The 27,500-nt window shown below is 47.0% G+C and overlaps 1 protein-coding gene and 1 long non-coding RNA gene across 3 annotated transcripts in view; one reads left to right on the top strand and one right to left on the bottom strand.

Moving 5' to 3' along the window:
* Positions 1-20,830, top strand: part of TSPAN32 (tetraspanin 32) — a 32,861-nt gene extending 12,031 nt beyond the window's left edge. The window contains exons 5-8 of the mRNA XM_075566915.1: positions 15,118-15,219; positions 15,415-15,492; positions 15,695-15,778; positions 18,570-20,830. Coding sequence (XP_075423030.1) covers positions 15,118-15,219; positions 15,415-15,492; positions 15,695-15,778; positions 18,570-18,746 — 441 coding nt within the window. The 3' untranslated portion in view covers positions 18,747-20,830. The remainder of the gene's footprint in view (positions 1-15,117; positions 15,220-15,414; positions 15,493-15,694; positions 15,779-18,569) is intronic.
* LOC142463974 (uncharacterized) lies at positions 14,145-22,106 on the bottom strand. Of its 2 annotated transcripts, none has more exons than XR_012787548.1 (3): positions 21,955-22,106; positions 20,834-20,870; positions 14,145-15,262 (listed from the first exon to the last, which is right to left on the bottom strand). It is a non-coding gene; the product is annotated as an uncharacterized LOC142463974 (long non-coding RNA). The 2 variants fall into 2 exon arrangements; XR_012787549.1 differs by having other exon boundaries at positions 20,830-20,870.
* Between the last annotated feature and the right edge of the window lie 5,394 nt (positions 22,107-27,500).

Raw genomic sequence — 27,500 nt, forward strand, 5'->3', positions numbered from 1 at the left:
AGGATGTGAGAGAGAAGAAGTGGGGAAGGATGTGTGTGAGAGAAGAGGTGGGGAAGGATGTGAGAGAGGAGAAGTGGGGAAGGATGTGAGAGAGGAGAAGTGGGGAAGGATGTGAGAGAGGAGAAGTGGGGAAGGATGTGAGAGAGGAGAAGTGGGGAAGGATGTGAGAGAGAAGAAGTGGGGAAGGATGTGAGAGAGGAGAAGTGGGGAAGGATGTGAGAGAGGAGAAGTGGGGAAGGATGTGAGAGAGGAGAAGTGGGGAAGGATGTGAGAGAGAAGAAGTGGGGAAGGATGTGTGTGAGAGAAGAGGTGGGGAAGGATGTGTGAGAGGAGAAGTGGGGAAGGATGTGAGAGAGGAGAAGTGGGGAAGGATGTGAGAGAGGAGAAGTGGGGAAGGATGTGTGAGAGAAGAAGTGGGGAAGGATGTGAGAGAGGAGAAGTGGGGAAGGATGTGAGAGAGAAGAAGTGGGGAAGGATGTGAGAGAGGAGAAGTGGGGAAGCATGTGAGAGAGGAGAAGTGGGGAAGGATGTGAGAGGAGAAGTGGGGAAGGATGTGAGAGAGAAGAAGTGGGGAAGGATGTGAGAGAGAAGAGGTGGGGAAGGATGTGAGAGAGGAGAAGTGGGGAAGCATGTGAGAGAGGAGAAGTGGGGAAGGATGTGAGAGAGGAGAAGTGGGGAAGGATGTGTGTGAGAGAAGAGGTGGGGAAGGATGTGAGAGAGAAGAAGTGGGGAAGGATGTGAGAGAGGAGAAGTGGGGAAGGATGTGAGAGAGGAGAAGTGGGGAAGGATGTGAGAGAGGAGAAGTGGGGAAGGATGTGAGAGAGAAGAAGTGGGGAAGGATGTGAGAGAGAAGAAGTGGGGAAGGATGTGAGAGAGGAGAAGTGGGGAAGGATGTGTGTGAGAGAAGAAGTGGGGAAGGATGTGTGAGAGAAGAAGTGGGGAAGGATGTGAGAGAGAAGAAGTGGGGAAGGATGTGAGAGAGGAGAAGTGGGGAAGGATGTGAGAGGTAAAGGTGGAGGATTAGACATGGGGAAGGATGTGAGAGGGAGAGGAGGAGGAGGAGTAGACGTTGGGGAGGATGTGAGAGAGTGAGTGACGGAGGAGATGTGGGGAAGGATGTGTGAAAGAGAAGTGGGGAAGGATGTGAGAGAGGAGAAGTGGGGAAGGATGTGAGAGAGGAGAAGTGGGGAAGGATGTGAGAGAGGAGAAGTGGGGAAGGATGTGAGAGAGAAGTGGGGAAGGATGTGAGAGAGGAGAAGTGGGGAAGGATGTGAGAGAGGAGAAGTGGGGAAGGATGTGAGAGAGGAGAAGTGGGGAAGGATGTGAGAGAGAAGTGGGGAAGGATGTGAGAGAGGAGAAGTGGGGAAGGATGTGAGAGAGGAGAAGTGGGGAAGGATGTGAGAGAGAAGAAGTGGGGAAGGATGTGTGAGAGAAGAAGTGGGGAAGGATGTGAGAGAGGAGAAGTAGGGAAGGATGTGAGAGAGGAGAAGTGGGGAAGGATGTGGGAGAGGAGAAGTGGGGAAGGATGTGTGTGAGAGAAGAGGTGGGGAAGGATGTGTGAGAGGAGAAGTGGGGAAGGATGTGAGAGAGAAGAAGTGGGGAAGGATGTGTGAGAGGAGAAGTGGGGAAGGATGTGAGAGAGGAGAAGTGGGGAAGGATGTGAGAGAGGAGAAGTGGGGAAGGATGTGTGTGAGAGAAGAGGTGGGGAAGGATGTGAGAGAGAAGAAGTGGGGAAGGATGTGAGAGAGGAGAAGTGGGGAAGGATGTGAGAGAGAAGAAGTGGGGAAGGATGTGAGAGAGGAGAAGTGGGGAAGGATGTGAGAGAGAAGAAGTGGGGAAGGATGTGAGAGAGGAGAAGTGGGGAAGGATGTGAGAGAGGAGAAGTGGGGAAGGATGTGTGTGAGAGAAGAGGTGGGGAAGGATGTGAGAGAGAAGAAGTGGGGAAGGATGTGAGAGAGGAGAAGTGGGGAAGGATGTGAGAGAGGAGAAGTGGGGAAGGATGTGAGAGAGGAGAAGTGGGGAAGGATGTGAGAGAGGAGAAGTGGGGAAGGATGTGAGAGAGGAGAAGTGGGGAAGGATGTGTGTGAGAGAAGAGGTGGGGAAGGATGTGAGAGAGAAGAAGTGGGGAAGGATGTGAGAGAGGAGAAGTGGGGAAGGATGTGAGAGAGAAGAAGTGGGGAAGGATGTGTGAGAGGAGAAGTGGGGAAGGATGTGAGAGAGGAGAAGTGGGGAAGGATGTGAGAGAGGAGAAGTGGGGAAGGATGTGAGAGAGGAGAAGTGGGGAAGGATGTGTGTGAGAGAAGAGGTGGGGAAGGATGTGAGAGAGAAGAAGTGGGGAAGGATGTGAGAGAAGAGGTGGGGAAGGATGTGAGAGAGAAGAAGTGGGGAAGGATGTGAGAGAGGAGAAGTGGGGAAGGATGTGAGAGAGGAGAAGTGGGGAAGGATGTGAGAGAGGAGAAGTGGGGAAGGATGTGAGAGAGGAGAAGTGGGGAAGGATGTGAGAGAGGAGAAGTGGGGAAGGATGTGAGAGAGAAGAAGTGGGGAAGGATGTGTGTGAGAGAAGAGGTGGGGAAGGATGTGAGAGAGGAGAAGTGGGGAAGGATGTGAGAGAGAAGAGGTGGGGAAGGATGTGAGAGAGGAGAAGTGGGGAAGGATGTGAGAGAGAAGAAGTGGGGAAGGATGTGAGAGAGAAGAAGTGGGGAAGGATGTGAGAGAGGAGAAGTGGGGAAGGATGTGAGAGAGAAGAAGTGGGGAAGGATGTGAGAGAGAAGAAGTGGGGAAGGATGTGAGAGAGGAGAAGTGGGGAAGGATGTGAGAGAGAAGAAGTGGGGAAGGATGTGAGAGAGAAGAAGTGGGGAAGGATGTGAGAGAGGAGAAGTGGGGAAGGATGTGAGAGAGGAGAAGTGGGGAAGGATGTGAGAGAGGAGAAGTGGGGAAGGATGTGAGAGAGAAGAAGTGGGGAAGGATGTGAGAGAGGAGAAGTGGGGAAGGATGTGAGAGAGAAGAGGTGGGGAAGGATGTGAGAGAGGAGAAGTGGGGAAGGATGTGAGAGAGGAGAAGTGGGGAAGGATGTGTGTGAGAGAAGAGGTGGGGAAGGATGTGAGAGAGAAGAAGTGGGGAAGGATGTGAGAGAGGAGAAGTGGGGAAGGATGTGTGTGAGAGAAGAGGTGGGGAAGGATGTGAGAGAGAAGAAGTGGGGAAGGATGTGAGAGAGAAGAAGTGGGGAAGGATGTGAGAGAGGAGAAGTGGGGAAGGATGTGAGAGAGAAGAAGTGGGGAAGGATGTGTGTGAGAGAAGAGGTGGGGAAGGATGTGAGAGAGAAGAAGTGGGGAAGGATGTGAGAGAGGAGAAGTGGGGAAGGATGTGAGAGAGGAGAAGTGGGGAAGGATGTGTGTGAGAGAAGAAGTGGGGAAGGATGTGTGTGAGAGAGAAGAAGTGGGGAAGGATGTGAGAGAGGAGAAGTGGGGAAGGATGTGAGAGAGGAGAAGTGGGGAAGGATGTGAGAGAGAAGAAGTGGGGAAGGATGTGAGAGAGAAGAAGTGGGGAAGGATGTGAGAGAGGAGAAGTGGGGAAGGATGTGAGAGAGAAGAAGTGGGGAAGGATGTGAGAGAGGAGAAGTGGGGAAGGATGTGAGAGAGGAGAAGTGGGGCAGGATGTGAGAGAGGAGAAGTGGGGAAGGATGTGAGAGAGGAGAAGTGGGGAAGGATGTGAGAGAGAAGAAGTGGGGAAGGATGTGAGAGAGAAGAAGTGGGGAAGGATGTGAGAGAGAAGAAGTGGGGAAGGATGTGAGAGAGAAGAAGTGGGGAAGGATGTGAGAGGTAAAGGTGGAGGATTAGACATGGGGAAGGATGTGAGAGGGAGAGGAGGAGGAGGAGGAGTAGACGTTGGGGAAGATGTGAGAGAGTGAGTGACGGAGGAGATGTGGGGAAGGATGAGGATAAAAACTCATAAATGTGACTAATAGTGGAATATGGGAAGTGGGGAAGGATGTGTGTGAGAGAGAAGTGGGGAAGGATGTGTGTGAGAGAGAAGTGGGGAAGGATGTGTGTGAGAGAGAAGTGGGGAAGGATGTGTGTGAGAGAGAAGATATATGTATATATATATATGGGCAGATGGAAAGGGCAGCTCATCAAGGAATAACCAATTCCTGAAAGCACATGTAGGAAGACAAATTGATGAGCGCACACTCCTAATTGCATTTATATTAATAACAATTTAATAAAACAGACAAAATATGACCATGAAATTGCATAGAAAACACAATCGAAATAAAACAATAAAAAATGGAAGTTGGTGGATGCTATATCCTTAAAATGGATTTGCGGAATAAACCCTGGGGGTCAGTGACGTCTCTGATATTGTGTGTGTGTCTTATAATGTCCTCCTTGGAAGATGGGTAAAAATGGCAAATGACTCCGATTATAAATGCCCATGCACAAACAGTTCCAGTAATGGATGGTATGTTACTAACTCCTGACAGTTATGAGCCCAGATGTACGCTGATTTGGGAACAACGCTAAGTTGCGCGCCTGTCAGCTGGAAGCCTCGTGTCCTGGAGTAATTTTAAATAGTCTGTTTTAAGGCAGTGTAGATACGGAGTACCTGATCGGTCAGTTGTAAAACGTCGGAACCCTCGTCCTTCAGCCGGGACAATCCCGTAAGGCTCCGTAGGTAAAGCATGCTGTAACACTCCGACTATCAACCCGATTACGTCCACTCCTCCAAAGCGAATTGGGCAGCAAAAACGAGTCACGTGAGGACCGTAGCCTGGATGTAGGGCACCGCGACACGAGTACTTCACTCGGAGACCGGATTAGCAACAGCACACGGCCTCTCCGTATTCCGTTGCTTCACTCTCGGGGAATCCTCCGTAGCTCAACCACCAACGTCCAACGTGATGACGCTCCCTACGCGTTTTGTCAGCTAGAATGCCAACTTCATCAAGGGTTATCCGGGGGGGGGGGGGCAGCAGATGAAGATATATAGCCCTTTTTGAAAAATTCAATTGGTGGAAAAACGGCAAATAAACTGTGCAAAAAAGTGTATGTGCGTAAATTATATAATAAAAAGTGCATACATGATGTACATAATAAAAATGCATTGTGTAGCCTGATGCAGTGGGACCTATGCTTTTGGTTGTATCTGTAAAGAAGCAATGGTGGAGCTTTGAGCTGTCTTTCCTGACGTGATTCTGGTGGGGATTGAGATGCTCATGTAAGGGAGCTGCAGCTGACAGTGTCGCCTTTGCAGCGGTGACTAAGAGGATTGACTCGGGAGCCAGTGGTGAGACAGCTGCAGATTTAGTGCCTGGTCCTGGCAGGTATGGGGAAGTTCTAATCGGCATGGAGCCCAGAGACAAATACCTAGAGGCAGATGGGCTGGTTGAAGTTGTTTTGGAAGTGGAGTCTGCTGATCCAGTAAACCCAGAGAGGGCCCCACCTGAGGGATGAGGGCCAGTGAAACTATCTTTCGAGGAGCCCCCTGCAACAAGTGTGGGGGAGGGGGGGAAGATGGAGGTGCAATGGGACAACAAAGAGGTTGTTCCAAAAACAGCATCGAAGCCAAGACAGGTTGGGCACCTAGTGACAAGGCCCACCTGTATCTAACCATGCTACTTTTGGGAGATGCATTGTTTATTGGAGAGAGAGGCCTTTCACTCCTGAGGAGAACAAGACCCACTGTCTGTTCCTCGACTCGCAACCCAATGAAATATGTATTAGTCAGGATGTGCTAGAAGCAGTCTGAAATGCTTAACCAGTAATGGAGAGTCCTCTCTGGTGCCCCCTCCCCAAACAAATCTAACACTGATCAGCCGTGCTGGGAGGAGAACCCGCAATAGTCTGTGACTCTTGGGTGTATTATTACCCCTGTGTCCTAGAGGAAGTCATGGACATAGTGGAACAATTTTGAATGGATTGAGTAAACAGTGTCTCAGTGAAAGAACATATCACAGCCAGCCATGTTGTGGTTGCTTCCAGAAAGGAGCAGATACAGGCCTTGATAAAGGACTCAATGGTGGAGTTGTGTTTTTTATGGTTGAACATTAGACAAGTTTTCGGAGAACAGCATCAAAGGGCACGCAGTAAGGTATGCCCAAACTGAGGATTTCCCTGTAGGACAATTATCTGGAACAACCTGCCCACTACTCAGCTCCCTCTAAGTATAGAGCCCCTTCTTGTTGGGATTTAGAAAACCATCAGAGGGAAGAGTTAAATGTGCTGGATGAATCGTGGATCTTGCTGTTTTTAGGAGAGTAAATTAATGTTGCCTGTTTATATAAAAAAATCCATGGCAGCCTGATTCCTCTAGTGCTCCCCCGGTCACTGCCCTTCCCTGAAGAACCTGAGGTTGTCGACATACCGCCACTAAGAAACTACCCAAGTGACTGACTCTGCTAAAAAATCACACACGAGTGTGGTCCACCTGATCGTACATGTTACTAGAGAAAGCAGACGTATTAAACAAATTATTCACCTCTGTGTATATAAAAAAAAACAATCAGAAGAAGGAAGGCTCAAACATTTCAGTCACATGTGACAGTCACTGGTAGAAGTGCAACGGCAGCTTGAAACAAACACAAAAAAAGCTAGATACAGCAGCTGGTCCCGATGGCAGACATCCAAGGGTTCTTAAAGAGCTCAGTCATGGCAAGACCATTATATTTACAATTCAAGGACTCTATTTACACAGGTTCAGTAACACAATCTTAGAATAATGCAGATGTGGTGTGTCACAGAAGACCAGACAATTACACCGCGATCACAGGCACCAGACAAGACAAAGAAGTTAAATAAACAGAGTTTATTTGGGCCAACAGGAGCCGCACAAAGCAGGCTTCACTCACCAAAACAGAGGGTTATGGGAGGAATCCTATCTTGCTAGATGCTGGGTGCTGCCATAGATAGCTTACCCAGGATGTCTTCCATGCGCCCTGCGCCTCAGAGTATCTCAGTACATCGGGGTGATAGCCACTCGCTTGCAAGTCAAAATCTCCCACTAGTCTCTGACACCAAGACTAGCTGAGAACCAAGAATATCCAGAATAATCTGTGGAGCTGTGCTAGGCACCGGCTTACATACTTTCGCGGCCTCCACCTGAAACCATGGAAGACCGGGTGCCGACCAATTAGTGAAGAGATTGTCTTTGCTGGCTAATCAGAGCACCAGGGCTCGCCTGAGACGGACCAATCAGAGGTGTGGGAGGTGACAGCACTTTAGGACTCCCCACAGAGGCGGGTTTAAGAAGCGTGGCAAATGCAAACTGGCCAAAGGGAAATTGAGCTGGTGGGGCTAGCACTCAGGCCTCAGTTCAGCTTGATATCTCCCGCAGAGAGAAATGCCTCAGAGTCGAGGATAAACAATGGTTTTTGAAGTACATATGTTCCCCCGAGCTGAGTCCACGCTCTTCCCTACTTCCCCACTGTTCCCAAGCACTTCACCAAGCCCAAATTAGATTATGGCCCAAGCCACCATGTGTTCTAGCCGGACTGAGTAGATTACCAGCTCACCACACAATGGAGCCTTACAAATCACATACACAGTCAAATTCACAAATAATCAATATGGGGAATAAACTGGAACAAGAAGTGATCGAAGGGACTGCCACTTGCTTGAGAAAACAGTTCAGGAACTCACCAGTATAGAAGTTAAAAAAAATCTTTAATGAGCTACATAAAATTGAGACAGAACTCCTCCTCCCACGCGTTTCACGCCCACTATGGCACTTTGTCAAGGACACTCCTTGACAAAGCGCCATGGTGGGCGTGGGAGGAGGAGTTCTGTCTCAATTTTATGTAGCTCACTAAAGATTTTTTAACTTCTATACTGGTGAGTTCCTGAACTGTTTTCTCAAGCAAGCGGCAGTCCCTTTGATCACTTCTTGTTCCTGGTATACTACGGTTCGACGGACGCCACCGGATCACCCATTGCGGCGGGAGGAGCAGATCAGTGGTGACGAGTAGAGAGCGCGCGGCTCCACACCACAGTCAATCGGAACGGAGACGGGGGTAAGGAGAAGCCATACAAGGGGTCACACAGCCTGGTGGGAAATTCTCGCCTCTCTGTGAGTATCCAGCTTCAGTTATTCCTTGCATTACCCCATTATATGGTCTCCCCCTCCTCGCTACTTACCTGAGATACCGGACATTGTTATAATTGCAATCACAACTTAAGTTGCTAAAAACCACTCTGCTTTAGGAGCTGATATTCGGTTTTCTTCACTTTGAATGGGGAATAAACTGCCTACATGGAGAAACACAGAATTACGCACTGTCAGCCATTTTGGCTACAATAAGATGAGCCTATAACATAGGCAGCTCTCTTGACGGGTAGGGGGAACCAGCGGGCCTAATCTTTAATATGCTTGCCAGGCCGTCCCTACCGTCACATGGTGCTTTATTAAAAAAGACAGCCAGATCACAACCAGGGAATTACAGACCTGTAAGTCTGACATCAATAATGACGAAGCTTCTTGAAGATTTGTTATGGAATAATATTCAGGAATAGCATTTAGATAAAACATGTAATATTAGCCTGAATTCACGAGGGATAGGTCATGCCAAATAAATCAAATTAATTTATTTGAGTAAGTATGTAAGAATGTAAATCAAGGGAATCTAATAAAATGGTCTATTTTAATGTTGAAAAGGCTTTTAATAATGTGCCACTCGAGAGGTTAGTATACAAAATAAAGGAAATTGGTCTCGGTGCCAATATTTATGTATTGAGAACTGGTTAAAGAATAGGCAGCAGAGATATGTCATATATGTAACTTAATTATATTGGACTACAGTTATAAGTGGAGTATCTCAAGTTTTACTACTTGGAAAACCTATGTTTTTTTACTTGTTAATGTTATACATAATGTTGAAGTATACAGTAAAGCAAAATGTCCAATTTGCTGATTATACAAAATGATGGATAATGCGAGAAGAAAAGTGACCCAAGTGTAGCACTCAAGCTCGCCCTCTGGTGGTGAATGTAGTAATTAAAATAATTCTTTATTATGCAACAATAGATAAAATAATGGGTGTTAAAAGATGAACTGAAGGTAAGTTGGATCTTGAGACTGATAACCGTTTGGCTCAGGATCCTGTAAATCAAAGTGTATCAATAGACCATTGCTAGATTACACTAAATGACAGTCCTTGTAAAGGATCTGTCAACCGATAGGACGTCCAGGGAATTCTCTGGCTTATATGCAAGATAAGGTAAATAGTAAATCAATCAGCAGTCGTACTGATACACTACTGCAGTGTAGGTCAGGTGATTAGATGTACGGTTACTGGTATGGTTAGTATGGTATCTAGTTTATAGTATATTTAGTATACCACAATTCAACCAGTATAGGTATTTAGCTGATCTGGACTAGTCTGAATCCTCCATTAAGAAAGGTAGAGGTATAGGATTTTCACACCAATAGATAACTGATATGACCTCATATAAACCTTGTATTAAAAAAGTGAGTGCAATGCTGTTTCCAGGCAGTTCTGCAAATGCTGAGATATCTTATATAGGTTTTATCACATCCGTATAATAGCTGATATGACCTCACCTGACCTTGTACTGAGGAAGTGTGTAGCAGTATTACCAGGCAGATTATTGTAATGCTTTAATACTTTGCCAGTATCTACCTGTATATCAGTATGTTTACACCGTAGGTATAGGTATATACAATCTCTTTGACGACAAATTGTGAGAGAGTGATACTAGCTATGTATTCACAGCATTAATAACAGCCCCCTTTGGATCTAGGGCTTAGTATCACATACAAGGAATGTCCTATAGTAACCTTTTGGGTCAGAGGTGGTGTAATGATATCGTAGTCCTTGGAACACCGTTTAAAACACGTACTGGGTCAGCCAGAATAAAAGCTGATCCTGGAGTGAACAGATACTATGATCAGTAATGAATATGTACTTGAAACAACACCCCCTAGAGAAGAGATGCTCATATATACTCCTAATGGCGATAAGCCCCTAATACACTTCAGTTTTAATAGCAGGAGCCGGAGTGTGTCACCTTGCAAGCTAGTGAGATAAAGTATCTCACAGACCTGCGTAAGTACATTTATCTTGCGAGTAATATCCGCACCAGCTCGCCATGCGAGACAGTCAGGTGCGGTGGTAACCGATCCCTGCGCGTGCACCACCGCACCTGACTGACTCGCATGGCGAGCTGGTGCGGTTCCCTGCTCCTGCTCGATATAGGCTTTAATGTGTCCCGACGGACCAATATAAGCCTCTAAATCTGACTAACAGGGATATTACTCTCAAGATCAGAGTAATATCCCTGTTCACTCCAGGATCAGCTTTTATTGTGGCTGACCCACTACGTATGTTAAACGGTGTTCCAAGGACTACGATATCATTACACCACCTCTGACCCAAAAGGTTACTATAGGACATTCCTTGTATGTGATACTAACCCCTAGATCCAAAGGGGGCTTGTAACAGGGGACTTATCCCTGTTCAGTAATGTGCCTTTAATCCAGCAGTGTGGTGGTTAACCTCTGGTAGTTAATTACTAAACACCACCTGCCTGATTAGATGGTTTAGAAAGCCTGTCTTTTGAAACAGGAAGTGAGAACTCTTTAGCTGACACCTGAGCTGAACTTGGAGACACACTTGTTTTGAGCTCTGCCAAAAGTAAGCAGAGCTGCTTTCAAGACACAAGGCCCAAATAAGACTTCTAAACCTGGATGCTGATTTTCTGTGCACGCTCCGTGCCTTTCCAGGAGAGCAGAGAAGCTTACTCTACAGCTGATAAACAGATAAGACTTTCATTATTAAGAGACTGCTTATATCTGCTTATTTTCATGCTATGTTTGGGGCTGGGGAGAAATGCTTGACTAGGGAGATGTGAATTGGTTGCATAGTGTTTTCACTAGAATTACTCCCAAGTGAATGGAAGCTTTGTTCCCCCCCCTGTGTTTGGATAATTTTCCTGATGAAAAGGAACAGGCACAATAAAGCCTATTATAATTTCACATTATAAAGCCTCCTAATTGTGTACCTCTGTGAACGTCCGCCCACAGGGCTGTTATTAATGCTGTGAATACATAGCTAGTATCACTCTCTCACAATGTGTCCTCAAACAGATTGTATATACCTATACCTACTGTGTAAACTTACTGATATACAGTTAGACACTGGCAAAGTATTAAAGCATTACAATAATCTGCCTGGTAACACTGCTGCACACTTCCTCAGTGCAAGGTCATGTGAGGTCATATCAGCTATTATACGGATGTGATAAAACCTATATAAGATATCTCAGCATTTGCAGAACTGCCTGGAAACACTATTGCACTCACTTTTTTAATGCAAGGTTTATATGAGGTCATATCAGTTATCTATTGGTGTGAAAATCATATACCTCTACCTTTCTTAATGGAGGATTCAGACTAGTCCAGATCAGCTAAATACCTATACTGGTTGAACTGTGGTATCCTAAATATACTATAAACTAGATACCATACTAACCATACCAGTAACCGTAAATCTAATCACCTGACCTACACTGCAGTAGTGTATCAATACGACTGCTGATTGATTTACTATTTACCTTATCTTGCATATAAGCCAGAGAATTCCCTGGACGTCCTATCGGTTGACAGATCCTTCACAAGGACTGTCATTTAGTGTAATCTAGCAATGATCTATTGATACACTTTGATTTACAGGATCCTGAGCCAAACGGTTATCAGTCTCAAGATCCAACTTACCTTCAATTCATCTTTTAACACCCATTATTTTATCTATTGTTCATAATAAAGAATTATTTTAATTACTACATTCACCACCAGAGGGCGAGCTTGAGTGCTACACTTGGGTCACTTTTCTTCTCGCATTATCCATATTATTACCCAAAAGCACCGCTCACAATTACTACTGTGGCAGTAGCAGGGGCTCCCTTATAATTTTTTATACAAAATTATGTAAAGATGTATAATCAGAGCAGCATATAATTTATCTTCGAAGGATTTGGTAAACTGGAAACTTTGGCAGGTAAATGAGATGGGTGAAGTTTATTACAGATACATGTAAGGTTATTCATTTATTAAGCAACAATTGGACAAATGAGACAAAATTAGGTCAATCCTTGATGAAGAAGGATTTAGGAGTGCTTGTAGACAGCAGGCTTATTATTAGCGCTCAGTAGCTGCAAAGGCTATCTGAACATTATCCTGCTTAATTATGCCCCTGTATAAATCTTTACTAAAACGGCACCTTGAATATAGAGTGCAGCTTTTGGCACTTAAGCATAAAAAAAAAATTACATTATTGGAACTGGTTGTAGTACTCTGCGGTAAACATAGGCGGCGCTGGTGTGCTAATGTGTCTTAAAATGCAATGTAACCCATCCTTTATTCCAATTAATTTCATATGATATCCCATTTATTGCAATGTGTTTTTCAACCTATATATTGTATGGTAAACGCTAGCGGGGAAACACTCCTCGCTCAGCTTTCATAAGTAGATCGGTATGTGTAGTCAGAAATAGTCAAGTGGTGCAAAACAGGAATGAACATATAGAAATTGCAAGAGAGAAAGCACTGTATACTGCACTCATTAAACCAAATGGCAAAAATGTATAGTAGTAATAGATAAAAATGAACTTTTATTAAGTATGGATATAAAATAAATGTCAGACTCAAGTCAGTAAATGATGGTACTGGGTATATATACACACAATAAATATACACCGGTTAAGTGTGATTATTACCAGCAGCAGTTGCTTAGATAGTGATGTCCTGATTTAGGCTGAGTCCCTGCTGGCGCTGAGCGCGCTCATGCTTGGAGAGCGCTGCAAGCATGAGCGCCGGGTTTCCAGCTTGTGCGCGGGGGAGGGTGGGGTGGCATTGCAGGCCAGCTGAGCGCGCGGGTAAGTATAGGTTTTTTATTTACCTAAGCGCCGATCGCAGGTGAGCGTGTGTGTGCAGGGACTTACATATATCTATATATATAAGTCGCCGCCCGCTCAGCGCTAGCGGGGACTTAGCCTTAGGCACATCAGTGCTGATGGGGTTAAGTAAATGGCAAACCTGAGTGAATGGAGACAAAGCTAATATTAAGGAATTGCCAGGTGGCGAGAGAGTAGCTATAGGAGTCAGGATAGCAGTCAGTGTACACTTGGAGATAATGTATAATAAGCGACCCAAGTTACATTCGCTGGAATATGTATTCCTATGTAGATAGAATAGTATAGTAGCGATATGTAGGAGTGCCGGTATAGAGAACTATTTCTTCCCTGGTCTAAACTCTGATCAAATCATGGGAGGGGGGAGAGAGGACCCCACAGCGCCAGTCTAATCGGCAAAGCGCCTGTCTGTTCCGTGACAGCCGTTGCACTTACTTGCAGGATCTCCATCGGCCGCGGTACCAACCGGAGAAGCAAGTGAAGTGTCTAACTGCCCTGGGAGTATCTCACGCTGACGCGATGACGTCAGAGCAGCGACCGACGTTCGTTTCACGTTACTGTCGACGCTTTTTCACAGCTCTCCACCCGGGAATTCTTTAATATCGGCTTCCTCTCCACTCACCCAGGATTGCAATTTACTTAACCCTTTCAGAACTGATGTGCCTATATCATTGTGTGTGTGTGTGTGTGTGTGTGTGTGTGTATATATATATATATATATATATATATATATATATATATATATATATATATCCAGTACCATCATTTACTGATTTTTTCAGTCTGACATTTATTTTATATCCCTGCTTAATAAAAGGGTATTTTTACCACTACTCCGTTTTTTTTCTTTCATTTGGTCAAATGAATGCAGGATACAGTGCTTTACTGTCTTGCAATGTCTATATGTATTGGATGTACTGTTAGAGGAGAGAGGAGGATAGGGAAATTAGAGAGGAGTAGGCTAAAAGATTAATTTGGAAGCTCATTTTAACATTCAAATAAGTATATCAGTATAATATTACATACTCTGCTTCACATGTAGGCCTACACATCACCGTGCATAGATTGGCAGCTCCCTACAGTACCGATGGGATTAAACCTTTGAGGGCCTCATAACGTTGGGAGAACATAACAAGTGGCATCCTGGGGACCTTATGACGTTGACCCGACGTCACGGACGCTGTGCTCAATTCTAGGGGAGATCGGAAACTCGGCTGTCAGCAGGGTTGCCACCGCTCTGGGTTTGACACGCAGACTACAGGCTTCAGCCACGTTTCTCCGGGCTACAGGTTTACCTCGTAAATCTCCGGGCGGCGTGGTCTGGCGACGCAAGTGCAAATCAAGTCAACATGGCTGCGCAACGTCAAATGGCGCCACGTTGCCATGACAAGAGGACGCTACGTGGAGTCACATGACATCGGTTGACATGAGAACACGCCGCTCGGTGGCATCACGCGATGTCACATTGCCATGACAATGTGGCGTCATGGCAACTTGACGCCATGTAGCGTCTTGTTGCCATGGCAAACGTCGTGACGTGACGTCGCACATGCCATGTTGCCAGGATTTTCAGGGGAGGATGCTGATGCCGGGAGACGCCACCGCAGCCGAAGGTAAGAGAACTAAATATATAAGAAAAAGATGAATGTAAACACAAAATGTTATCTCCGGGTTAGCCGTCAGTAGAAGGTGGCAACCCCGGCTGCCAGTGAGTTGAGATTGCAGTCGGAAAGGATGGAGGAGGAGGACCTAATTTTGCATTACTGGTGTCAGGGCAGATCGCAGTCATGTGATCACTACACTACCTACCCGGGTAAACCTTCCGGAACCAAGAGGGCTAAGGGTTGTGTGTCAGCAACAGCGACCAAATAACAACTGTCTGTCAGTGGAATGCTCGGAGCGGACCGTCATGTTGCCTGTCTCCTATTGGTTAAGGCTCAGATCCTTCATCTAACCAGAGCAGCTGGAGGGTTAGCGATGTGTATATATGTAGATAACACAGGCACTACTTATGTACATTAGAAGCTTTATTACAGCCATAGTTCTGTGGCATTAAGAGTGAAGCCCTCACTGTCTCTCGGGTGGGTGTCACATTTTTGAATGTCTCTCACTGTCTCCTTGTCGCTCAGGTAGCGGTCTCTTTTTCAGGGTGTCTCTTAGTGTGCCTCTTGTGGATATGTCTGTCTTTGTCTCTCAGGTGGAGGTCTCATTCCTGGATGTCTATGATGGTCTCTATGAGGAAGTTCTTAGGAAGTCGCCAGGAGTGCAGAAAGAGCGTCTGCTGAGCGTGCACGAGGCTGTGAGTACGGAGACTGTCCAGAGACCAATCTCGAGTACAAAGACTGCTGAGACAGACAGAGGGTACTGCTAGTTAATGAACAGACAGGTTCCTTCGGGTGTATAGACAGACACAGGGTGTCCTACATGTTAATAGACAGGGGCTCCTGTAAGCTCAGGTTTGGGATGGGGGTCTCATGAAATCGCCTGTCCTCAGCTCTTCTGCTGCGGGAAGATCAGAGGGACCCTGAGAGCATCCGAGACACACAGCATGTGCCAGAGCACAGACAGACAGGTAACTCCATGCTTAAACCCATCGCCAGACCCCAACTTGAGCCCAGCTTCCTTCTGTCCTCTCCCCGACTCCCTACAGGACACCCCTCAGACGTCCTGCAAGTCTATCTCCCCACATCCCTGCAGGACACTTACCTGTAGAAACCCCTTCCTCTCCATCCCCACACCACCTCCTGCACTCCAATCTGGTGTCTCCCCCCCAGGACTGTGTCTCTGTGATCTCAGCGGTTCTGCACACGCTCTGGCTGTGGGTCAGCGCTCTGCTGCTCCTGTCTCTGGGACTCATGGTAGGTGCCACACGAACACAACAAAACCTTCAGTACACCCCAAACTAATATGGGTGCGACCAGCGGTCAAAGTGCCTTCGCAGAAGTAGCTGATTTCAAGACATTCAAAAACTTGTTCAATAATGGGGCTTTGGTTTTTGGAAAGTAATTTCAGAAACAATTGTAGAGTATTTCTACTGTAAGAATACACATTATAGGGGCAACCCCTTGTAGGAGCAATGTGACCTAATCCCACTGACCTGTTTAAAGGGACACTCCAGGGGACACATTACTGTATGTTGTTTTTGTTTTACATCAGGTTTGAAGCGGTCTCTCCGGAGCTGAACCTCGATGATTTCAGCTCTGGAGACCCCCTGCTTCCCGAGAGACTTACTTCAGAAGGTGGTGCCGGTATGTCTGCGCAGTTTAAATGTCCCGCATCACATGTGCCAATAGGAAGCCGGAAGGGGATGATGTCACGGCTTCCTATTGGCTCGCAGGATGCGGAACATTTAAAGCTGCCATATCAATAGCCCCGACTAGCCCAGCCTGGCTGCTATCGGCACCCCTTTCCGAGGACAGTATCTCGGGAAGCAGGGGGTCCGCGGACCTGAAATGAACGCGCTTCAGCTCCAGAGACCTCCTGCTTCAAACCTGTTTAAAAAATACACACACAAAAAAGTGTGGCCAGGCGTTTTTACCCAGATCTAACACCTATAAATATTTGTTTCACTTAGACTTTGGAGGGGTTTGATTTCCTTTTGTGTGTTCAACAAATGCTATTACAGCCAGTCTCCCCTTCCCCACCACCCTCTATTGGTTCTCTGGGAAGGACAGGGTGAGATAAGGGTCAAGAAAACACTTGATTGATAAACACTTTCACATTCAGAGACTCCCCTAAGAAATTTGACTTGCAGTCTAATTAATTTCTACCCCCGAAAATGTCAAAACAGCGAAACCTTTGGTTTTAGCATTTTTAGATTTGTTTAGATAATCTAGAAAGCATAAGAAGCGGCACCAATCTGATAACACAGCAAACCAATAATATATATATATACTTGTAGTCCCACAGCCAGGCCCAGGAGGCTATTCAAACTCCTCCCAACATAGAACATAAGAGAAAAAACAGAAGTCCTCCAGCGCGTGGTTTCACTGTGTCCTCTCCAGGGTATATAGGGCGAAAACAAGAAGAAAGACACACCACATACAGGTGGTGTAATATGGGTTGATATCACTTTGAATGATACTGACAGCTTGGACTAGAGAACATAACACTTGCCTGTGTCCTGTTCCCAGTATGTCTGCTCCTCTATGTCATTCCTGATGGTATCTTGAAATGAGAATGGAGAAAGGCATAGCATAATACTGTTTTAATGACAAGTAAAAAGAGATAAAAAAGTAAAAAATCACACTCACAAACAAACACACACACAAGGCATGGTGGTTTGATTTATCAGCCTATGCTGTTTGGAGGCTGTCTCTCTCAGTTGGGATGTCCGTGCAGTCGGCTGTGTCCAGCCCTCAGATATCGGTTAACTCCTCCAGCATTCAGAGGCTCCCCCAGACTTGTGCACAGTCTGGTCTGCCTCTCTCTGCTGACATTGGAAATACAGATATCCACATCGTGTAATCCTTGCTCCCCGTGCTACAGCTCCACTGCTGACGCCGTGATGACGTGAGATCCACGCTTCATCAGGGTAGAAGGAGTCCTACCCTGATGAAGCGTAGATCTCACACGAAACGTCAGATTTTAGTGACGTCATTCCCAACGGAGAGAGACGGCCTCCAAACAGCATAGGCTGATAAATCAAACCACAATGCCTTGTGTGTGTGTTTGTTTGTGAGTGTGATTTTTACTTTTTATCTCTTTATACTTGTCATTAAAACAGTATTATGCGTTGCTTTTCTCCATTCTCATTTCAAGATACCATCAGGAATGACATAGAGGAGCAGACATACTGGGAACAGGGCACAGGCAAGTGTTAAGTTCTCTAGTCCAAGCTGTCAGTATCATTCAAAGTGATATCAACCCATATTACACCACCTGTATGTGGTTTGTCTTTTTTCTTGTTTTCTCCCTATATACCCTTGAGAGGACACAGTGAAACCACGCGCTGGAGGACTTCTGCTTTTTCTCTTATGTTTAGGTAAGCTACTTTTTCTGGGGCGTGTGGGATTGCACCTTTAAGAAGGACTTTCTAGAATCTAGATCAGTGATTCTCAACCGCGGGCGGGCATCCCTCAAGGGTTCCGCGGCCGACAGGGGAGGAGAGCTGGGACACAGTAGCAGTGGTGTCGCTGAGATGCTCTGCCTCCTCTGGTTGGCACCGGAAGTCATGTCCAACTTCCGTCAGACCGGAGGAGGAAGCTGTGGACCGTTGCAGCACCAGAGGCCTTGTCTCCCCAAGGTATGATTGTTGGGGGGCACAGATGCAAAGAGAAGTTTGCTGTGTGTCAGGTGTAAGAGGCTTATAAAAGGGTCGGCCCACATAGCACTCTAAAAAAATAACTAGTGGTAATTAGCATACTTCTAAAGTCAATCACCCACCTTGTAACAAATTAACTTATTTGCTTATTTCAAGCAATAGGTCCCTCTGGCAGGAAAGGGGTTCAAATGGTTGTGGTTGCATGGACCAGCTTCTGAGGGGAAGGGATGTGGGTTTCAAAATGAACAAAATGCTCGGGATATAGTAGGGAACTTGAAAAGAGTCTGGAAATAGGACACACATTTCCATAATGTCAGTAGGATCTCAGGTTTCTGGGGAGCTTCTTATCTGTGACAGGTTCCTCCATGTGTCTCTGCTCTCCCCAGCTTTATGGGATGATTCTCTCCTCGTTCCTTTACTTCTCTCTCCCACGAGGAACCAACTGGGATCGAAGGGGCAAATACAGCCTGACGGATGCTTCAAAATGCCCATCGAGTGACCTCCCTCACACACCTCTTACTCAATTGCTTCCCTACCAGTCTGCAGAGTGTCGCTTTGTTTAGGTCTTCTTCTAAAGACGTCTGCTGGGTCTCTCCTTTGACCCCTGCTTTATGGAGCTTGCAGAGTATTGCTCCATCAATTCTCATCCTGCTAGAGACCTTCAGAGCATCACTCCATGAAGTCCTATCTTCCTAGAGACCTGCAGAGCATTCCTCCATGAAACCCCATCTTCCTAGAGACCTGCAGGGCCGTCGACAAGGGGGGAGTGAAGGGGCATCTATCCCCACGTCGGTCTGAACCCGGAAGTTAGGCCCCGCCAGAAGTCATCTAACTTCTTCTCTCTGCTGCCTGGGTGGGCCCATCTCTGCTCCACAGGTAGAGTCAGAGGGGGCAGTGAGGGGGAAAGAAAGCTTGAGAGAGGGGAGGGTAGAAAATAAGAGAGGGGACCGGAGTATGTGTGAGAGAGGGGGGGGGGGTATGTGAGAAAGGGGATGGAATGACTTGCAGGGTCGCTGACGGGGTGCCTGGGTGGAGAATCTAGTACAGTCGGTGACCCTGCCGCCATGAAGCCCTATCTTCCTAGAGACCTGCAAAACGTCCCTCCATTGGACACCACTTGCTAGGGACCTACAGAGCATTGTTCCAGCTCCTCCCACTGCTAAAGACCAATCACCACAAGAACTACAAAGTACATCAAGAATCCTTCACATTGGCCAAAGATTCATACAAAATATTTTGTAAAGGATAAACAGGCAGGGTGATAGAGGATGACCATGAGAGGTGCTTGTATACAGCATAACTGAATAATATAACCTTTTCAGTGATAAGGGGGACCTGCAACGCTATGCAGAACAATTTATTGCAGGCCCATCTAGAAAAGGAGTTAAAATGCCCTTGTGCAGTTGTAATCTATTTTTTCTGCCCCAAGTGCCTGTTTTCTATGTTTTGTATTACAATTATTGTACTGTTGTAATAAATGGCCTACTGCGTACACTCTTCCCCAGACATGGACCTCTTCTCTTTTCTCATTACACTCTCTCGAGATGACCTTATCACTTTTTTGGGGTTCAAATATCGCCTCTATGGCGATACACAAATTTTACTTTTCAATCTCTGACCTTTGACCTGCTGTACCGACCAAAGTCTCTGAATGTCTCTCCGCTATATCATCCTGAATGGCCCTCCGCCGACTCAAACTTAACATGTCAAAGATGGAGATCCTCATACTAGCTCCCAAGCCTGGCCCTACTGCCCCCTTCTACATTACTGTTGGCAGCACTATCATACACCCAGTATAATAAACACGCTGGCTAGGGGTCACACTTGACTCCTCCCTCACATTCTCTCTCATTCACAATGTAGCTAAAACCTGTCATTTCCCCCCTGTAACATTGCAAAGATTCGCCCTTTCCTCTGTCGCTCTACTGCTAAAGGTTTAACGCAGGCCCTCATTCTCTCCCATCTCGACTACTGAAACCTGCTACTGTCCCTCCTTCCTGCCTCTCACCTGTCTCCCCGACAATCTTTCCTAAACGCTGCTACTAGAATCACTTTACTTTCTCCTAAATCTGTCTCAGCGTCTCTCCTGCTGAAATCCCTCTCCTGGCTTCCTATTAAATCCCGTATTTCTTACAAAATTCTCCTCTCTTTTAAGGCTATACACTCTTCTGTTCCTCGTTACATCTCAACCCTAATTCCTCGCTATACACCTGCCCGACTCTTGCGTTCTGCTCAAGGATGTCTTCTGTCTACCCCCTTTTGTATCTAAAGCTCTCTCCCGCCTAAAACCTTTTTCACTCCCCTGCAACTCTGGAATGTCCTTTCCCTCAATACCCCATGAGCACCCTCTCTCTCCACCTCTAGAACCTTTCTTAAAACACACCTCGTTAACGAAGCATTTGGGTAGCTCTACTGGCTGATACTACACATCTCATATGCACTGACCTTGGCCCCCTGCAGACGCACTTCCCAGAACCCCGCCTACTATCTCTGTACGTTCTCCCCTCTTACCACTTAGATTGTAAGCTCTTCGGGGCAGGGACTCCTTTTTCCTATTGCTTTGTCTGAAGCGCTTATTCAACCATTGTGTTATAATATTATGTCACGTGTATTGTAAAGCGCTATATGAATAAAAAATATACATACATACATGTCATCTCTCACTGATTTCTAGCATCAGGGTCTCACTGTAAAAAGTAAACATTGTTCAATAAGCATTATTACAGTCTAAGAAATAATCCTCAGTATTAGGGGATAGGGATGGGTAACACAATGCACAGACTATAATGGGATATATCCCATTCTGAGCCATGGTGCGTCTGTATATTTCTGTATCATTTACGGGGAGGGGGCAGGGGAAACATCCACCAGTTCTACAGGGGTATAAATCTCCTGGACCATAAACATCTGCACCAGATGTGGACCTGGTAACTCAGACTATTTGGAGTCAGGCTCAATGATGTTTTAGCATGAGCGGATTATATTGAATTAGCCCGTTAGTTAAACAATACCACAACGGGAAAAAAAAGTGTGCATTAACAATTTGCCCGTATATACAATGTGCAAACAGTAGTATCATGGAACAGATTAGGTAAAGATTGTTAAACAAACTCAAATGCATTTGGCTATTCTGGAGACGTTAGAAGTCCCCCCAAAAAATACAGCTATCTCTTTAAAGAAGCCTATAAATTGAACTTGTATAATGTTAGTATCTTACCGCCTGAGCATGTCCTGCTCTTTAAACAAATACAAAAATGAAATGCTGGTGCTACAAATGATGGTTTTCTTAATCTCTGACTTGTGGCGACCTTTAGATTTCACTGGGCAACGGAGAGAGCTCCATTTTAACTTCCCGGACACGTCATATTTCAAACGCTTATATCTCCCGAATAGAACGTTAGATTTAAGACAATTGAAAACCGCATTGGAAAGAGCAAGAAGAGATACAAATAAATATGCCAAAAATGGCAATTAGTGCGTACGGCTGCTTTAACTAAGCCACTGCATTCAGTGCAATTTGGTGCTAGGAGGGACGACTTCTTTAAATAGTTTTCTTAAGGAGTTGAAAAATGTGAAATTTGCTCTATTAGAAACGGAACAAACTCTCTTCTCTTGCATTTCCCTTTATACATAATGTAGCAGAAGCCGTTTAAACGTACTCTCTGTTATACACAAGAGAGCAAGGAAAATGCACATTAAAGATACATTGTGGTTAAAGGTGCAGCCCCTGCATGCAAAGATAAATATATACAGTATACACAAAGTACTCACCATCTGGAAAATAATTCAATTAGCTTGCATTATCGTAACTCCCCGGAGCGGTGGAATCCTGTAATGCTACAATTTGTGTAGCTGCAGACATGTCTGACTTTCCCCCTATGATGTCATCAAAGGAAAATGACATCACACCTGATTTGCAATGGCATCCATATGGCCAAAGCAAAAGTACTCTCGGTTTCATAACATTTGCCATTGTTCGTCCCAGAAAAGGGACAAAAAAAATAATGTCATCAAGTCATCTTTTTGTTATCCCTGCAAAAAATAAATATGTTTTTCTTTTCTCCATGTCCCGAAGTAATTCCAATCTTACTTTTACTCGCTCTGCTTGACAACCACCGAATAAAGGAAAAAGAACAGAAATTGGCAATTTAACTGTGCGTGGTGTCATACAATAGATGAGTTTACAGATTGTAAAAAGCCTCTAAAGCACTTGGTTGCCATAAAAATGTTTAATAATTTTTTTTTTTAATACTGCATTTTTATGAAGGAGGGGGGGGGGGTGGACATTATCTATTGTTACAGTTTGCAACTCACACTGGTGGGAATATTGGCAACAAATTATCACAAACATGAAAGTGTTGCAAAGATCTTGCACTGCGTGCTGGGGAAGTGGCGAAAACCTGAGATAGAAATCAATCAAACTCATTAAGAGTTGAATAATAATAATAATAAAAAAACCACAAATGCAGTAAGTATATAACACTACAGAACTGTTTTATTTATTTTAAAAAAACACATAGGCAGTCCTCGGTTATCCAACGGATACCGTTCTGGAAGTAGCGTTGGATAGTGACACCGTTGTTAGTCCCATGTTAATCAGTGGCGGTGAGCGTTGGATAACGCATTCAGGCGTCGGATAACGCATTCAGGCGTCGGATAACGCATTCCGGCGTCGGATAACGCATTCAGGCGTCGGATAACGCATTCCGGCGTCGGATAACGCATTCAGGCGTCGGATAATGCATTCAGGCGTTGGATAACGCATTCAGGCGTCAGATAACGCATTCAGGCGTCGGATAACGCATTCAGGCGTTGGATAGCGCATTCCGGCGTTGGATAACACATTCCGGCGTCGGATAACGCATTCAGGCGTCGGATAACGCATTCCGGCGTCGGATAACGCATTCCGGCGTCGGATAACGCATTCAGGCGTCGGATAACGCATTCAGGCGTCGGATAACGCATTCAGGCATTGGATAACACATTCAGGCGTCGGATAACGTATTCCTGTGTCGGATAACGCATTCAGGCGTCGAAAAACGGCCCTCAGGGTGGCATTGTAAAGCGTTGGATATGCCATTCGTTGTAAAGTGACACGTTGGATAGCGAGGACTACCTGTATTGCTTGGATTGCCTCTTAAAAACGAGTGGTATTGTGCTTTCATTTTGAGACATTTTCAACCTAGTAAACAATGGGGAAGTTTGAGCCTCATTTAAGAAAGGTTGGTGCAATATTTATGATCTAAAGAAGCTGAATGACTGAGACATTATAATAAAAAAAGATCCTTTGGCACGATGTATAAAAAGCAAACATTGAAACTAAATAAAGAGAGAGTGGGGGTAATCCATAGGCACACATACAATCTCAGTTCAACCACTGCCTAAGTGCCTATAACCCATGAAACATGTTGATCTAATGTTTATCTCTTTAATGGTCCCTACAAACTGACATCCTGTCCTTATAAATGAGATTGAACACTTCACAGTATAGGATGCTATTGATGTAACTACCAAAGCATCTCAAACGCTTTATACTGAAATAACAATATATATATATATATGACAGCAATTAGGGGTTGGTTATTAATGCTCTGCACATACAGAAGGAATATTATTTACCAAAGGTTTATTTATTATTATTCGTTTATATGTTTATTATAGGCAGACCGTCTGCTTTATCTAGCTACACCGACTCCCGTTCACTTGATAGAGAAGGGATCCCATTGTATGGATCTGAGTTCATGTGTTCTTGTATGCGGTTCTGTTTATTGTACGGATGTCACCCCCCCCCCTCCCATTGTACCGCGCTGTGGAATATGTTGGCGCTTTAAAAATATATGCAAGACAGCCCCCAGGAGGGGAGCACTGTCTAATCCCAGAGGTTACCTATTGCCAAGTCTCCCATCACACCACTTAGATTGTAAGCTCTTCGGGGCAGAGATTTCCTTTCCTATTGTCTGATTTTGCTGCCCTTATTGTAGTATTATAATTCCCTGTACTGTATTCTTTGTGAAGCGCTGAGTACACTTTTGGCGCTATATAAATAAAGACATACAATGTTTATTATATTGTTTTTTGTCTTATGTATTTGTTTGTATTCTTGCTGAGGTACTTAGCCAATTGGCGTTTTCAACTGCGCATGTCCGACAATACAAATAGGTGTACTGCACCTTTTAATTGGAACTACATATACACGGACATACAGGGACTGAGACATTATCGTTACACCCCTGAGGAAGGAAGCTGCGTCTTCCGAAACGCGTAGGGTGGTCCTGCTCTACATTGTACTGCTGAACATCTTGGTGACATCCCCGCTGACTACCGATTTGGATCATTACTGTGATCGGAGCACGAGCGAATCTGCCGCTACCATCCGCACGTCACGGTTGAGCAGGGTCCTGGAGAATCTGCAGTTGCGGTTACACATTCACAGGCTGTTCGTAGCACAGAGGTTGGAGTTACAGATCTGCAGAGGTCTGTCCCCGCAAGAGCAGGGGAGTGCCCCACCCGGGAGCCGACGCCGAACATCAGCACGCTACCGATGCCAAAGAGGAACGCTCGGAGCAGACTGGCCACAGATTAGAGGGGATACTCTCTGAATATCCACTGCCCGTTACCTTCTTACTTCTGGTAAGCAGGTACTTCAGTTACAGCAGGAGCTTATTAGTGGGACCTATTCCATGTTTATACTCATAGCAATATCATTTGTGTTTTATTAATTGTGTTCTATTAAATGTGTTTTTTATAATTATCAGTCACCTGTCTGTTCTCGGCATTTGTTGTTTGTATTGTGTTTGTGTGTTTGTGTATATTTGTTTAGGTTATCATACAGTATTACGCTATGTAATTGTATTTATTTTTGCCATGTTTGACCATCTACACATGGAGTACTCCACTGAATCTGCCAGTACCATCTACTCTGGTTGTATATATCTACTATATATTTCTGAAAGTGTCCTATGTGTCCGGGTCTGTATGTGTCTCCCTGTGCCCCTCCCCGTGTCCCTAGCGGCAATCTCATTGGACCTTGGGCCAGGCCAATGAGATTGCTCCCTTGGGCCGCCCGCCCCCGCACACCTCTCATTGGCCTGAGGCGGAGTGAAGGACACACACACACACACACACACACACACACACACACACACACACACACACACACCACTATACACACACACATCCATCACTATACACACACACCACTATACACACATCACTATATACACACACACACATCACTATACACACACACACACACACACACACACATCACTATACACACACAATCACTATACACACACACACATCACTATATACACACACACACACACACACATCACTATACACACACACACCCACATCACTATACACACACACACACACACATCACTATACACACACACACATCACTATACACACACACACACATCACTATACACACACACACATCACTATACACACACATCACTATACACACACACACACACACACACACACACACATACACATCACTAAACACACACAACCCCCCCCCCCCCACACACACACACGGGGCTCACAGTGTTAGCAGCACATCACCGCTCTCTTCCCCACCGGTCCCGGAGGCTCCGCCTCTTCCTCCGCCTCTCCCTGTTTCCCGCGCTTTCACCCCGGCCCCCCCTCCACGTGGGAGCTGCCGGACGGGTGAGGGAGCTGCCGGACAAGTGAGGGAGCTGCCGGACGGGTGAGGGAGCTGCCGGACGGGTGAGTGAGCGGCCTTCACCTCCCCTCACCCCCTTCACCTTCCCTCACTCACTTCCACTCCACCCCCCCCCCCCCCCGGCGCCGCTACAGTCAGCGGGGGAGCGGAGTGAGCGAGCGCGCGCCAGGGACACAGCGGGGAAGCGGCCACAACACGCTGCCTCCCGCCTCAGATCCACGTGGGAGCTGCCGGACGGGTGAGTGAGCGGCCTTCACCTCCCCTCATCCACCCCACACTCCACTTCCCCTCCCTTCCACCTCCCCTCCCTCCCCTCCACCCCCCCCTTAACCTCCCCTCCACCCCCCCTTAATCTCCCCTCCACCCCCCCCTTAACCTCCCCTCCACCCCCCCTTAACCTCCCCCTCCACCCCCCCCTTAACCTCCCCTCCACCCCCCCTTAACCTCCCCTCCACCCCCCACCCCCTTCACCTCCCCTCCACCCCCCCTTCACCTTCCCTCCACCCCCCCCCCTCCACCTCCCCTCCACCCCCCCTTCACCTCCCCTCCACCCCCCCCTTCACCTCCCCTTCACCCCCCCCCCCTTCACCTCCCCTCCACCCCCCCCCCTTCACCTCCCCTCCTCCACCCCCCTTCACCTCCCCTCCACCCCCCCTTCACCTCCCCTCCACCCCCGCTTCACCTCCCCTCCACCCCCGCTTCACCTCCCCTCCACCCCCACCCCCCCCCTCCACCCCCCACCTTCACCCTCCACCCCCACCTTCACCTCCACCCCCACCTTCACCCTTCACCCCCCCTCCACCCCCACATTCACCGCCCCCTTCACCCCCACCTCCACCCCCCTTCACTCCCCCCTTACGACCTCCCATCTCCCCACCACCTCCCCCTTCCCACCTTACCACCACCTCCCCCCCTTCCACCACCTCCCCCCCTTCCCACCTTCCCACCACCACCTCCCCCCCATCTTACCATCCCCCCCTTCACCTCCCCTCCACCTCCCCTCACCCCCCCTTCACCCCAGCCCCCCACCTCCACCCTTCCCACCTACCCCCTCCACCCCCCCTTCACCTCCCCTCCGCTCCGCCTTCACCTCCCCTCCGCCCCCCCTTCACCTCCCCTCCGCCCCCCTTCGCCTCCCCTCCTTCACCTCCCCTCCGCCCCCCTTCACCTCCCCTCCGCCCCCCCTTCACCTCCCCTCACCACCCATCCTCACCTCCCCTCCGCCCCCCTTCACCACCCCCCCACCACCCCTCCGACCTCACCTCCCCTCCTTCAATGCCTTTCGTCCGTCCTCCTGCCTCTGCCTTTCGCCCACCCGCACTTCTGCCTTTCACCCGCCCACCGCTCACACCCCTGCGCCACACAGCCGCCGCACACACTCAACAGACACCCGCCACTCGGCACACACCCGCCGCCTCTCACCCACCCCACACACCTGCCGCATCCTGCTCCTACGCAACAATATCACTGACCAGCTGTCACCCGCACTCGCCACACACCCGCCGCCTCACACCCTAGCAGGACCCCGACCCACAGCCAGCACTCACTACCCATGCGCCACCCGTACTGAACACCCACCTGCCGCCTCACACACGCTCACACCCTAGCAGGACACACGCCT

The sequence above is a fragment of the Ascaphus truei genome, chromosome 12, assembly GCF_040206685.1.
Source record: "Ascaphus truei isolate aAscTru1 chromosome 12, aAscTru1.hap1, whole genome shotgun sequence".
NCBI classification, from domain to species: domain Eukaryota; kingdom Metazoa; phylum Chordata; class Amphibia; order Anura; family Ascaphidae; genus Ascaphus; species Ascaphus truei.